The 13,805-nt window shown below is 38.2% G+C and overlaps 2 protein-coding genes and 1 pseudogene across 12 annotated transcripts in view; 1 reads left to right on the top strand and 2 right to left on the bottom strand.

Moving 5' to 3' along the window:
- Positions 1-2,023: 2,023 nt before the first annotated feature.
- On the top strand, positions 2,024-4,652 carry LOC147871844 (uncharacterized; annotated as a pseudogene).
- On the bottom strand, positions 2,284-7,514 carry LOC147871843 (uncharacterized). Its single transcript, XM_087359986.1, has one exon. The coding sequence runs from the start codon at positions 7,340-7,342 to the stop codon at positions 6,875-6,877; it is 468 nt and encodes a 155-aa protein (XP_087216112.1). The 5' UTR covers positions 7,343-7,514; the 3' UTR covers positions 2,284-6,874.
- Positions 7,515-7,884: 370 nt separating this feature from the next.
- LOC110840669 (NADPH:adrenodoxin oxidoreductase, mitochondrial) overlaps positions 7,885-13,805 on the bottom strand; it is a 38,120-nt gene continuing 32,199 nt past the window's right edge. For 7 of the 11 annotated variants that reach the window (XM_087359962.1, XM_087359964.1, XM_087359960.1 and 4 more), the window contains one exon: positions 7,885-10,555. In XM_087359962.1, coding sequence (XP_087216088.1) covers positions 8,314-9,711 — 1,398 coding nt within the window. In that variant the 5' untranslated portion in view covers positions 9,712-10,555 and the 3' untranslated portion in view covers positions 7,885-8,313. Of the gene's footprint in view, positions 10,556-11,068; positions 11,609-13,805 lie in introns of those variants that run through there. The other 4 variants (XM_087359968.1, XM_087359970.1, XM_087359971.1 and 1 more) reach the window with 2 other exon arrangements.

The raw sequence follows: 13,805 nt of genomic DNA, 5'->3' as shown, positions 1-13,805 counted from the left end.
GTCGAAAGCGAATGATATAAACTACAAAGTAAGAATCATTGTAAGTACTTATGTACATTTAAATATTCGAGAAATAATCTTAATTATGAAATAACAGTGGATTCAGATTTAAACAATACTTTCATATTTAATATTATTTAAATATTATATAGGTGTATGACTAACCGACTAACAAACTAAGTATTTTAGTACAAAATAACGTAAACACTTTCTGAATTGTGATTTTTTATTCTGTGTGATGGTTTTAGATGTTTGCTCAATGTACTATTTATTTCCTTCGGCCGTTGCAGCCTATGGCACCATCCATACTAATTTCACAGACTATCAACTGCTGTTTAACAATGGCTGTCGACTATAGATCGCTTAGCAACGACGTTTGGCTTAGCAAAATCCTCTCTTCACTGCAGACCTCAAAAATATATAATTCGGCTATTTGGCAGGCGTACTTTTCGTGACCTGTTTGCCAGAATATGGATGTGAGTCCTTGACATCCTATAGGATTTATGCCCCGCCAAAGCAGCTCATTTATAATTTTAATAATGTGACTGAAAAAGACAGCGATAAGACGATTCAGACCATGAGTTTTACGTCGGATTCCTTGAGAAAACAAGTCCTGAACTTTGTCCTATAAATTAATTACGAGGTACAAAAAAGTGTTGCTTCTGAGGACTGAAAGGCAAATGCATTTACTGGAATCACACAGATGACGACAAAGTATTCAACCAGAAATAAATATCCGAAACATCAAGCAAAAGAATCAATTTACTTATGTTAAGAAGAAAAAGAAAGATTTTATTTCACGGAATATTACTCTCTTCTATCCCCATAACAGTAAATGTGCTCATTCTGTCTAGAATTTGTCCTTTACTGCGTAAAAAAGAAATTTATTGTTTTCAGCAATAATTAAGATGGCGGTCGTTTTTAAACACTCTGAATACGTAGTACAGGTTTTAAAACTAGTCTTTTGATGCACACTATTTACTTAATTCACACAATGTTTGGTATTTGAGAACTCGAGAAAAAATAGGCAACATGCATTTTGCACCACATTCTTTGGATTATAACAGATAATGTTCCAACAATAAAATCTGACTTTTAAACAAAACATTTTGTGTAGGTGCTTAGCTGCTAATTTATTGCAATTATCCGAGACTTTTCACGCATGTTTCCATGTTTCACAAAATTAGATGTTTATATCGTCAGTAATATTATACTTTTATAATACCCAAAAATATACTTTATTCATACTCTAAAAATAATTAAAGCCACTTATATTCTCTCGTATTGTTTTATTCTCGATATTTAGGTACAATAATATATTAATTAATAGTACAGTATTTAATATAACAGCCAAATACAGACAAACACAAAATAGAAACAATATTTTACACAAAGAAAAATAAATGAAGAAATATAAATAACAGCAAATAATCCACCTAGGGAACACTAACATAAATGTAAAACGTTAAAGAAATACAAAAAGCAGACAACCAAGCCACATGATTCGGAACTTTGAAGGGCCATCTTCAAGTGGTACACAGGGCTTGATGCATTTATAAAATTGAACAGTGTGTCGTTTGGAAGAATCCACTAAAATTTATGTAACAAAATAACACCATAAAATTATTTTATATTTACTGCTCCAAAAATGTACCCGTTGTGTTTAGTTCGCAAAACTATTTATTTCTCAGGCAAAATAACTTCTCTATCATAATAAAATTATATTTTTTTCAGTTGATATTCTGAATGTTCGAAACTTCGAAAGCCATTATTCTTACTCTTAGGAAGAGGTAATTACTGAAATTTAAAGAGAAGTTATCCCGTTGAATCAATTTGTACTAAAACTACCAGAAAATGCAGCAAAAATATACCTGTCGCCAATAATATATATAAATTTAAGATTGATGACCCTTCCAACAAGCCTATAGGACATCATAATGTTTCTCAATCAGTCAACCCAGAGGAAGTTAGATACGTTATTCTTGGAAACAAATATCAGGAAATTAACTATAAGGGACTGAAAATGTTTTGCAAAAATGTGCATTGGATTCATAAGAAAGGCGATTTCTTTGTATGGAGAGACTCGAGTAGTGACATTGATGTCATCCGCAAATATATTGACAAAACAAAATGCGAGTCGTATGACGTCAGGAGTATAATGGAGCACAATGACTCCACCATGTTGCTTGCAGCCGAACCAGGAATGGGAAAATCTACGTTTCTCTCCCACATGGAACATGAAATAAAGAAGTGGGAACCTTCGATGTGGGTGCTAAGACTTAATCTAAATGACCATACCATTTCACTGGAAAGAGCTGAATTTGAAGGAGAATGCATCAACAAATACAAGGAATTCCTGTGGGAAGCCGCTCATTCGAAGGAACAAAATGCTTTAGAACTAGAAAAAAATATATTCCTACATGCGTTGGAAAAGACAGGGAACGTAGTTGTAATATTGGATGGATTCGATGAAATAAGTCCAGATTACTGTCGTAAGGTCGAGATGTTAATAAGAGGAATAAGGAATGAAATGGCTTCGAAGATTTGGGTTTCGTCACGTGCCTCCTACCAGATGAACTTGGAGAAGATCTTGAAGAAATTTGCTTTTACGTTACGGCCATTTACTATACAAAATCATATTACTTTTTTGGAACTGTTCTGGAATAAAACAAATGGAGAACTGAAGAAAGGAAGTTTGCGATATTTCGCCGAAAAGTTGCTCAGGTCGACCTCAAAGAACTTCAGCGACAAAGATGGAAACTTTACGGGCATTCCATTACATATAATGATGTTAGCTGAAGCCTTTGAAAATGAAGCTAAAAATTATTGCTTAAATGGGAAGGTTGATTTACCAGAAAACTTCAATTTACTCGATCTGTTTAGGAAATTTACGGAGAAGAAATGTGATATTTACTTAGGAGAGAAGAATGCAATGGATTGCACAAAACCTAATACAAAAGAGGAGAGACAGAATTACGTAAAGAAACATGATTCCAGCGTTAGTGTCGTTGTTCTCCCGCGACGAACTCAATCGGCTCCTGGATACAGAAGTTATCACTTACTTGCAAAAAGCAAAGAAATTCCTTAAAAGTAGAAAGTCAGATCAATGTGGAATGATAACTGACTTTACGGGAAGCAGGCCGAGTTTTATCCATCGATGTTTTGCAGAATATTTTTCTGCCAAATGGTTTTCTAAGAATTTTTCTAGGTGTGACAGTTTCATTTCAGACACTCTTTTCAACCGAAGGTACGAGGTAATACGGAATATTTTCGACAGGATGCTTGCAGAAGAATTCAGACTTCATGTTGCTGTTTTGAACAATGTGAATAAGTTGCTGGGGGAGAAAACAGATGTGAACATTGTAGACAAGGGTGGTAGAACTGCGTTGCATTTGGTAGCATCGTATAATAGCATAATTATTAAAAGACTGTTGTCAGTCTCAGGTGTTGATTCCAACATACCAGATGGAGACCTTAAGTGGACGCCGCTGAGGTACGCTGCCACAACGAGATCATGGATGGCTGTGGACAGCTTGTTACAGGGTGGCGCTGACGGTAATGTGCTTATTGAATTTTACCAGGACCAGGAGTGGAGGGCAGCACTGTGGGAATGTGCAGAAAATGGACACAGAAACTTGTTGGAGTTCTTATTTAATTCCGGATTTGATGTTAATGCCATTGTATTGCATCCTGGAGAAGATTATTATGAATTACCTCTTCTTCATATAGCCTCACAGTACAGCCAAGAGGAAGTTGTAAGACTTCTTGTTGAAAGAGGCTCTGATATTAATGTTCGCAGCTCCGACAAAAGCACTGCCTTCACTACGCTGCTGAAGCTGAAAATGTAGGCATTATGACGTTATTAGTAGATAAAGGAATGTCTGTCAACGAGATATGTACATACCAAAAAACACCGCTACACATCGCAGCTCTCTATGGTAATCTGAGGGCAACAAAATTTCTAGTCGAAAAAGGCGCTGATTTAAAGATAGCTGACGGTATTTTTCGGACTCCGCTGATGGAGGCTGCAACTCGTGGCCATCTAGAAGTAGTTCGTTATCTTGCAATGAATGGAGCAGACGTAAATGCTTGCACCATCTATAAAACTGCTATGCACTTGGCAACTAAAGGGGCACATTTTGACGTGATGGGTTTCTTACTGAAACGGCGCGAATATTAATGGCAGCAATGTTGAACGAGGCATAAGTCCGTTACAATTTTCAATTGAGAAAAACGACTTACAGAGAGTGAAGTTCTTAATTGAAAGAGGCGCTGATGTCAATTTCCGTAGCCGTGATGGCAGCAAATCGTCAGCTTTACATCTCGTATTGCATTGTTGTAACCCAATTGACGTGGACTACTTAATAAAGACAGGTGCTCATCTGAACGTGCACGATTGGAACGGCTTCACTCAACTTCATTACGCACTTATTTGCAACTATACTGAATTAGCAATGCATTTGGTGGAGAAAGGTGCAGATGTAAATATTCCGGATTCTGGCGGAAGATCACCTTTACAACTTTCTGTGATTAAGAACAACGTAAAATGTGTAAAACACCTTGTGAAGTTTAATGCTAACGTCAATTACCAAGGGCCCAAAAAATTGACCTCGCTCTCAATGGCCATCAGACGGGGGAGGATGGTCAGTTAAATAACGTGTCTAACTTCCTCTGGGTTCACTGATCGATAAACATTATGATGTGCTATAGGCTTGTTGGAAGTGTCATCAATCTTAAATTTATATATATTCTTGCCGACAGGTAGGTATTTTTTCAGTTGGCTCGGCTCTAACCCAGTAATTGCAAACACATCAGTGGTGTCTGCTGACTTCAGAATATCACCAACCAGCAACTTGAAGGATCAGACAACATTCTACCAATAGACATATTCTGTTCCCTGCCCAACAATAAACACAATACTTGTAAGTTTATACTCTGCTTTATATCTTCAAGAGGGTCTTTATCTATCAGTGCCTCTAAAGGGACCTCCATTCCTTATAAATCAACAGTTCTTTTCAATACAATTTCCTGTGATATATTATCCAAGTCAAAGAAATTGCATTCATCTTCGTATTCCGCGTACACTTTTACTGGTTTCCGTTGAAATTGAAAAGCCAAATGTGGGTGTTTATGTCGTGAAATTACAACACACTTTTTGAGAGAAAGATCCAATATGACAGTAAAAATTTCGGCCAAAATTTTTTCATCATCATCAGAGCCTTCCTTACAGTGAATGACCAAGACAGAACTCCACTTTCATGGCCAGAATTCAAGAATCTCTACACATGGATCCATTCAAGTTTTTAAACTAATAAATAATGAATTTTCTTGGCCTAAAGAATTGAGAGCCTGATATATTTTCAATTTGGATAAAGTGCCACAATTTTTTTTGGTAATGACTTTTAATAATTTGTTGCGTTGCAAGGCTTCAGACAGTGGTTGCATATGTTGTTCAGTGTAACTTATACCATATTCAATGGATTCTTGAACGTCTATTTTCGATAATTCCTTTATCTTATGAATCCAACGCTGTCTGATTTTTGCCAGAAACGCGAACTTTCACTGAGCGAATTTGCTTGGTGGTTTTGTTTCCACCACTGAGTCACATATCTTTCGAGCTTTTCGTAGATGGAATCTGTGCCTGAAGGTGATGTATGAAAAGCTATCCGAAGCTTTTTCTTAATTAATTTCTCGAAGGAACTTTCATTTGCCTGGCATTGAAATATTTTCACTTTCTGCAAAAATTCTTCGTATAATGAAAAATCACATGTCTCCAGATATTTTAGTTCCGGAGGTAATCTATAATACTGTTTCAGTTTTTTAAAGAAGTGGAAAATATCTTCATCATTTCTCTCATTGAAAGTTACATATTTCCCGTTATTTGGCTCTGATCTCAATATTTTTAATGGACCACTGTCGTCTCCATGTACACGTCTGTTATTCAGCCTGGCATTAGTGTAAATTATAAACTCGAAGTCAACAAATGAACCATACATTTTCAGATTATTCAATTTAGAAACGTTCCGTTTAATTTGACAGTACGATGCAAAATATTTTAACAAACTGAAATCTCCAGACAGGTGTAAGAGGCTGGTGCGCGGAATTGTAAAATTTTCGGTTTCCTTATGTTTAAGCTGTATGAAACACAGTGGTTGCCCCGTCCACCAACACAACAAAACCAATAACAATCTGGACGGGCAACTACAACGAGAAAACAACTACAGACCAATGTCGCCTCGAAGAAAGTGCCCAGCCAGAGAGACGTTGCTACAGCCAGAGAGAGTGTCTGTGTTCTGGCGAGAAGGGTTCAGCCCAAATCAGTCCCTCCTCCTAAACCAGCTTAACCTCCCCACAAGCATGCGCACCGCTTTCGAAGTTTCATCGTCACAACATCAGAGCAGAATGTAGTCGGCTAAAGTTATATGAAGCAAAGCAGCATCACTGAATATTTTAACGCGCTGTAATATCGGCCCAGGAACGTACAGTATTATGCTTTCTGTTATAATAGGTTGATAATAAAAGAAACAACTTGTTACAATACGCCATTCTTGCTCCTTACATGAAATATAACATGTAAAGAATAAATGGTAACAATAAATAATATTTATATATGTGCATGATACCTTCTTAAAACCTCTATCCTTTATGTAGAAAAGGGTCTTCATAATTTTGCTACCAGCAGTGTAAACAAGAACATGGTTTATATGTATATTGTCTTTTGCGTTTTTCTCACGGTGGCAGCTGCATCAGAAGAACTGTTTCTGATCAAAACGCTTCAGTTGCAAACAGGTCCATTTGAAAAAGTAAATCTGGATTGACCTACGCTCATGATGTTCTAAGTTGTCGGCTAGAATAACCCATTGACGTGAATAAATCAGTCTACTGGAGTTTCCAACATGTTATTTGGAATATTAACATCTGCCCCTCGGGATATTAAGTAGTCAACAAGACCCGTATCCCCTCTCATAACCGCGGCATGCAGTGCAGTATTTCCACGGTCATCACGAAGATTAATATCGGCGCCATTTTCCACTAAAACATTAACAAAGTTCATCCTTCCCAGTATGATGGCCATTGAGAGCGCGGTCAATTTTTTGGGCCGTTGGTAATTGACGTTAGCATTAAAATTCACAAAGAGTTTTGCACATTTTACGTTGTCCTTAATCACAGAAAGTTGTAAAGGTGATCTACCGCCAGAATCCGGAATATTTACATCTGCACCTTTCTCCACCAAATGCATTGTGAATAGAGTATATTTGGAAGAAAGTGCGTAATGAAGTGGAGTGGAGCCGTTTCCATCGCCCAGGTTCAGATTAGCACCTGCCTCTATTAAGCAGTTCATGATTTCCGGTTTATCACCAATCACTGCGAGATATAAAGGTGGCGGTACGCTGCATTCACAACTACAAAAATTGACTTCAGCGCCTCTTTTAATTAAGAACTTCACTGTCTATAAGTCGTAATCCTCAAATGCAAGTTTTAACGGTCTTATGCCTCGTTCAACATTGCTGCCATTAATAAACCGCACCCTGTTCCACTAAGATACACATCACGTTCAAATGTGTCATTTCAATAGCCAAGTACAAAGCGGTTACATCATTGTTGCAAGCATTTACGTCTGCTCCCTTCATTGCGAGATAACGAACTACTTCAAGATGGCCACCGGATGCAGCCTCCATCAGCGGAGTCCGACCAATTGCGTTAGATATCTCTAAATCAGCGCCTCTATCGACTAGAAATTTTGTTGCTCTCAGATTACCATGGCGAGCTGCTTTGTGTAGCGGAGTTCCGTGTGTACTCGTTTCGTTGACAGACATTCCTTTATCTACTAACGTCATAATGCCTACATTTTCAGCTTCAGCAGCGAAGTGAAGAGCAGTTTCATTAAAGAAGGTGCGAACATTAATATCAGCGCCACTTTCAATAAGAAGTCTTACAACTTCCTCTTGGCTGTACTGTGTGCCTAATGAAGAAGAGGTAATTTCAGTGATTATTTTGAGGATCCGATACAATGGCATTAACATCAATTCCGGAATTCATTAATAACTCCAACAAGTTTCTGTGTCCCTTCTGTGCACATTCCCACAATGCTGCCTGTCTCTACTCCTTGTCCTGGTAAAATTCTGCAAGCACAATATCATCAGCACCACTCTGTAACAAGCTGTCCACAGCCACCCATGATCTCGTTGCAGCGTACCTCATCTGAGTCCACTTAAGGACTCCATCTGGTATGCTGGTATCAAAACCTGTGACTAACAACAGTGTTTTTGTAATTATGTTATTATACGAAGCTGGAATATCCCAATGACGTAATTAAATCCAATCTAGTGGAGTTTCCAATCTGATATTTGGAATATTAACATCTGCCCCTCGGTGTATCAAATAGTGAATAAGACCCGTATCCCCTCTCATAACCGCGATATGAAGTGTAGTATTTCCATTGTATTCACAAAGATTAATTTTGGCGCCATTTTCCACTAAAACATTAATTATGTCCATCCTTCCCTGTCTGACCATCCTCCCCCGTCTGATGGCCATTGAGAGCGCGGTCAATTTTTTGGGCCCTTGGTAATTGACATTAGGATTAAACGTCACAAGGTGTTTTACACATTTTACGTTGTTCTTAATCACAGAAAGTTGTAAAGGTGATCTTCCGCCAGAATCCGGAATATTTACATCTGCACCTTTCTCCACCAAATGCATTGCTAATTCAGTACATTTGCAAATAAGTGCGTAATGAAGTGGAGTGAAGCCGTTCCAATCCTGCACGTTCAGATTAGCACCTGTCTTTATTAAGTAGTCCACGTCAATTGGGTTACAACAATGCAATACGAGATGTAAAGCTGACGATTTGCTGCCATCACGGCTACGGAAATTGACATCAGCGCCTCTTTCAATTAAGAACTTCACTCTCTGTAAGTCGTTTTTCTCAATTGCAAGTAGTAACGGACTTATGCCTCGTTCAACATTGCTGTCATTAATATCCGCTCCCTGTTCCAGTAAGAAATCCATCACGACCCAATGTGCCCTTTCAGTTGCCAAGAGCAAAGCAGTTACATCATCGATGCAAGCATTTACGTCTGCTCCATTCATTACAAGATAATGAATTATTTCTAGATGGCCACCATATGCAGACTCCATCAGCGGAGTCCGGCCAATTGCGTCGGCTATCTGTAAATCAGCGCCTCTTTCGACTAGAAATTCCGTTGGTCTCAGATTATCAAAGCAAGCTGCGTAGTGTAGCGGAGTTCCGCGTATACTCGTTTCGTTGACAGACATTCCTTTATCTACTAATAATGTCATAAGGTCTACATTATCAGCTTCAACAGCGAGGTGAAAAGCAGTTTCATTAAAGATGTTGCGAACATTAATATCAGCGTCCCTTTCAATTAAGAACTTCACTTTCTGTAAGTCTTTAATTGCATGTAATAACGGACTTTCGCCGTGTTCAACATTGCTGCCATTAATATTCGCGCCCTGTTCCAGTAAGAAACCCATCACGTCAAAATGTGCTCCTTTAGTTGCCAAGTGCAAAGCAGTTTCATAAATGGTGCAAGCATTTACGTCTGCTCCATTCATTGTAAGATAACGAACTACTTCTAGATGGCCACGAGTTGCAGCCTCCATCAGCGGAGTCCGGAAAATACCGTCAGCTATCTTTAAATTAGCGTCTATTTCGAAAATTGTGATCAGGGCCCTGAAAAGGGCCATTTCAGTGGTCCGGGTGGTGCTCTATAGAATGCTTCTGGAGCCCTCGAAGATTGTGAATGAGGGGAAAGAAGGACCTGGCTTCACAGAGTAAGTAAGGAGTAGACCAGATATCTTCTATTATGAAAATATGCCTTTCTGGCATGATCGCTCAATATGCGGTACAAGAAAGAGCTATTGAACATTGAAGTGTCTGAGGAGAATACAAACAAACAACATCAGAAAAAGGTCTAACAATAACAATCTACTTAGATGCCTTTCTCTTTAGTCCTACGTGCAGAATATTGACATTCTTATTGTTGTCTATGGTTCTAAGTAACAGAAAGAAACTTTTGCCCATTGTGAATATTGGTTTGCACAATTCCACTTTACATTCAGCTTCATTACGCAGAAATTATCCGTAAATACTCCCAGTTGCATTTGATTGGTTGCTTGGTCCCATGTGGTTATTCTCCATGTGCTGTCAGATATCAGTGACGCTGCCCTCCCAGGTGCAGCTCACCTTACCGTTACCTGAAATGGGCATTTAAATGGCTGGTGTTGACACTGGTCTTCGTGCTTCTCACTACGCTGTAGGTAAAATGCCTTGGGACATCCTCGGTTGTAATATTTACACGGGTGCCTCATTTTCCTGGTCATGTTCTCAAGAAGAAAACACCTCATGTTTGAGAACTGTTCTCTGCAGACTGGGCAATTCAGGAGATTCTGCCTGCAGGTCTTGCACACACTGTGGCCATTTTCACACATGGGAATGGGTGACATAATATACTCCCGACAGACTTGACACTATAGTTCCTTCAGGAAATCCTTGAAGCATGGGTCCATATTTGCAGTTTGGTGCCTTGATCTTGAATAATGAAAGAAAGTCAATTTAGATACATATTATACAGTGGCAATACTTTCAATGTGACTTGAACCATAATTTTGTAAACAGAGGCTTTAATTTTAACAGCATTAGTACCTAATACAAAATATATATCTCATTAAATAATAGGCTTGTTTTACATTTTGCAAAAAATTATTGTGCTTAACTTGCATATTTTCAAAGACCTATTACCATACATTGTTGTATGACTTTATAGTCTATTTATCACGTTAGTATTACCAGTTGTAGGAAATTAATAGGTATCATTTTGGATAGCCTCCAGTGATATAACTTTCACACCAAATTTTATCAAAGTCCATGCTACTGCTCTTGACTTGAATCATGGAGATACGGGGATGGAAAGACAGACATGGTCGGCCCTGTATGTGTTTATTTCATGCACATTTTCAAAGAACATATAATAACACAAAATTAATATAAACTTTTCAAACGTGAACTTTAACTAAATCATACAAAAACTCAAGCTATACTTACCGATCTTTAATGAAACATCTGCACGTAACTGAACGGATTGTATTTAAATTTTAGAAGCGGCTACTAAGAACTGAAGATTCATGATTGCTAATACGTCTATAAGGAAGGGTCATTCGGCAAAATAGTGTTACGAAAAAGTGTAACTTCATTGTTATGTTACCTAGGAAACCTCATCTGTTTACTCAGCAATGTTGTTACCTAGGAAACCTCATCTGTTTACTCAGCATTGTTGTTACCTAGGAAACGTCAACTGTTTACTCGGCATTATTGTTACCTAGGAAACTTCATCTGTTTACTTAGCATTGTTGTTACATAGGAAACGTTACATTACATTAAAATACATTACTTTACGTTACATTCATTTACCACAGATCCATCTTAAGCGTAACTAATTCAAGTTAAGTATTGAAGCATTTTTGTTACTCGGCATTGTTGTTACCTATAAAATATTACTTTACATTACCATACCACCGCCACGGTTGTCTAGCGGTTAGAATGTGGCCTTGTAATCCTGGGGTCTCGGGTTCGATTCCCGGCGGTGCCCGAATTTTTAACTTGTGTTGGGCAAGGCCGTGGTCTAGGCAACACGGAGTTTTCCTCCGGGGGCTTCCCCGGTTTCTCCGTGGCATCCCAACAATTACTCCATTCACACACAGAAGAAGGCAATGGCAAACCACTTCTGGATCATCTGCCAAGAACGTATATGAACAGGTCCCAGTCCGAGAAAAGGATGGAAGGATCCTGTTCATATGGACCTGTCGTCAGACAGAACACTAAATAATAATAAGATGAGGTGGTCTAGCGGTTAGAACGCTGGCCTTGTAATCCTGGGGTCTCGGGTTCGATTCCCGGCGGTGCCCGAATTTATAACTTGTGTTGAGCAAGGCCGTGGTGTAGGCAACACGGAGGTTTCCTCCGGGGGCTTACCCGGTTTCTCCGTGGCATCCCAACAATTACTCCATTCACACACAGAAGAAGGCAATGGCAAACCACTTCTGGATCATCTGCCATGAACGTATATGAACAGGTCCCAGTCCGAGAAAAGGATGGAAGGATCCTGTTCATATGGACCTGTCGTCAGACAGAACACTACAAAAAAAACCTTACCCCACCTTACCTTACAATACATTACTTTACATTACATTACTTAACATAACATTCAGCTACTACAGACCCATTTTAAGCGTAACTAATTCAAGTTGATTAAGCAATGTCTTAATCGAATTTATCTCAATTGTAAAGCATGTATAAAGGAAATATTTAGAATAAAGCCAATATATGAACTTCCTTTCCGTATAGACGTATTTACGTCAAATTCTCCGGAACCATGGTTTTTATTTATAGGTAATTTAAACTTAACCTAAATTTGTTGTTACTGATAGGGGCTACCACATTTTGTCACAGAGGCTACACAACTGTAAATGCGGCCCTGCCTTGAAGGGGACGTTTCCGTTGGTATAATTGAGCCTACATACATTAAGTAGCCAGTAACACAATCTTCGTTTTCACTGTGACTGGTACAAAAAGCCATTGAATCAGCAGACTCTCTCTCTCTCTCTCTCTCTCTGTCATCAGTCTTCCGACTGGTTTGATGCGGTCCTCCATTTTCGTCTATCTTGCGCCAGTCTCTTCATTTACAGCTCACAGCTTCAAAAATTTGCGTCACATATTCCAATCTTTGTCTCCCCTTACAATTTTTTCCTTCAAAATAAATTTACAAATTTTGAAAAAAATAATAATTTCCAAATTTATACCCCGTGTACTCGATACACACTGTCGTTATTTTCTGCTCATGTATGTTTTTCAAACAGCACAAATCAAATGTGTAATACAGTTTTAGGGCGGGTTCTAGACCCACTTTCTCGGCAAGCCTAGTTTTTAGCTTCCGTCGGCTCTTTCATGGATCTACTTATCTTTTATTAATTCACTCTTTCACTAGTTGACTGTTTTTAGTTATACACTTTCAGTGGCTCACTATTTAAATGCTTTACTCTTCAAAAAAGTTGTCAGTGGAACCACGGTTCCGGAGAATTTGACGTAAATACGTCTATACGGAAAGAAAGTTTATTTATCGGTTTTATTCTAAATATTTCGTTTATACATGCTTTACAATCGAGATAAGTTTGATTTAGACATTGCTTATTTAACTTGAATTAGTTACGCTTAAGATGGGTCTGTGGTAGCTGAATGTAATGTAATGTAATGTAATGTAAGGTAAGGTAATTTTCAATTTTCAATTCTTTATTATTTGTGTGCTGTATCAACAGCCTGATGGCCAATTACAGATACAGCACAGAGATAAACTCACAAACACAGTAAAACATAAAAGGTAAAATAAGCAATATATAAAATACATTGATACGGAAAAAATACACAAAAAATTACTACTAACTACATTAGGATATTTGTAAAAATAACATGAATCAATTAAGTAAATTATACTATTATAAAATGTGAAGAAGTGTGACAATTTTCGTCTCGAATATGTCCAAATCCCTGCAGATGACATTAGCAGCTGATGCGCATCTAGCAGAAGGACTGTTTTTGATCAAAGGGCTAAAACTGAACATAGAAAAATCTCTCAGATTCCGAGCAGGGATGCGGAGACCGACAGCTTCCAGAAGGGAAGGACAGCATTTAAAGCCGCGGTAAACCTGAGCAAGGAACAGTGCATCACTGCAATGCCTTCTCTTACGCAGGGTATGGAGTTTTAAATACTCTAAAGCATCAGCGTAGC

The sequence above is a fragment of the Zootermopsis nevadensis genome, unplaced genomic scaffold (genome assembly GCF_977971745.1).
Source record: "Zootermopsis nevadensis isolate Lab colony 2312 unplaced genomic scaffold, Znev_1.0 Znev_ptg000037l, whole genome shotgun sequence".
Lineage (NCBI taxonomy): Eukaryota > Metazoa > Arthropoda > Insecta > Blattodea > Termopsidae > Zootermopsis > Zootermopsis nevadensis.
Note: the sequence above shows the minus strand (reverse complement) of the source record. Positions and strands in the feature narration are given on the sequence as shown.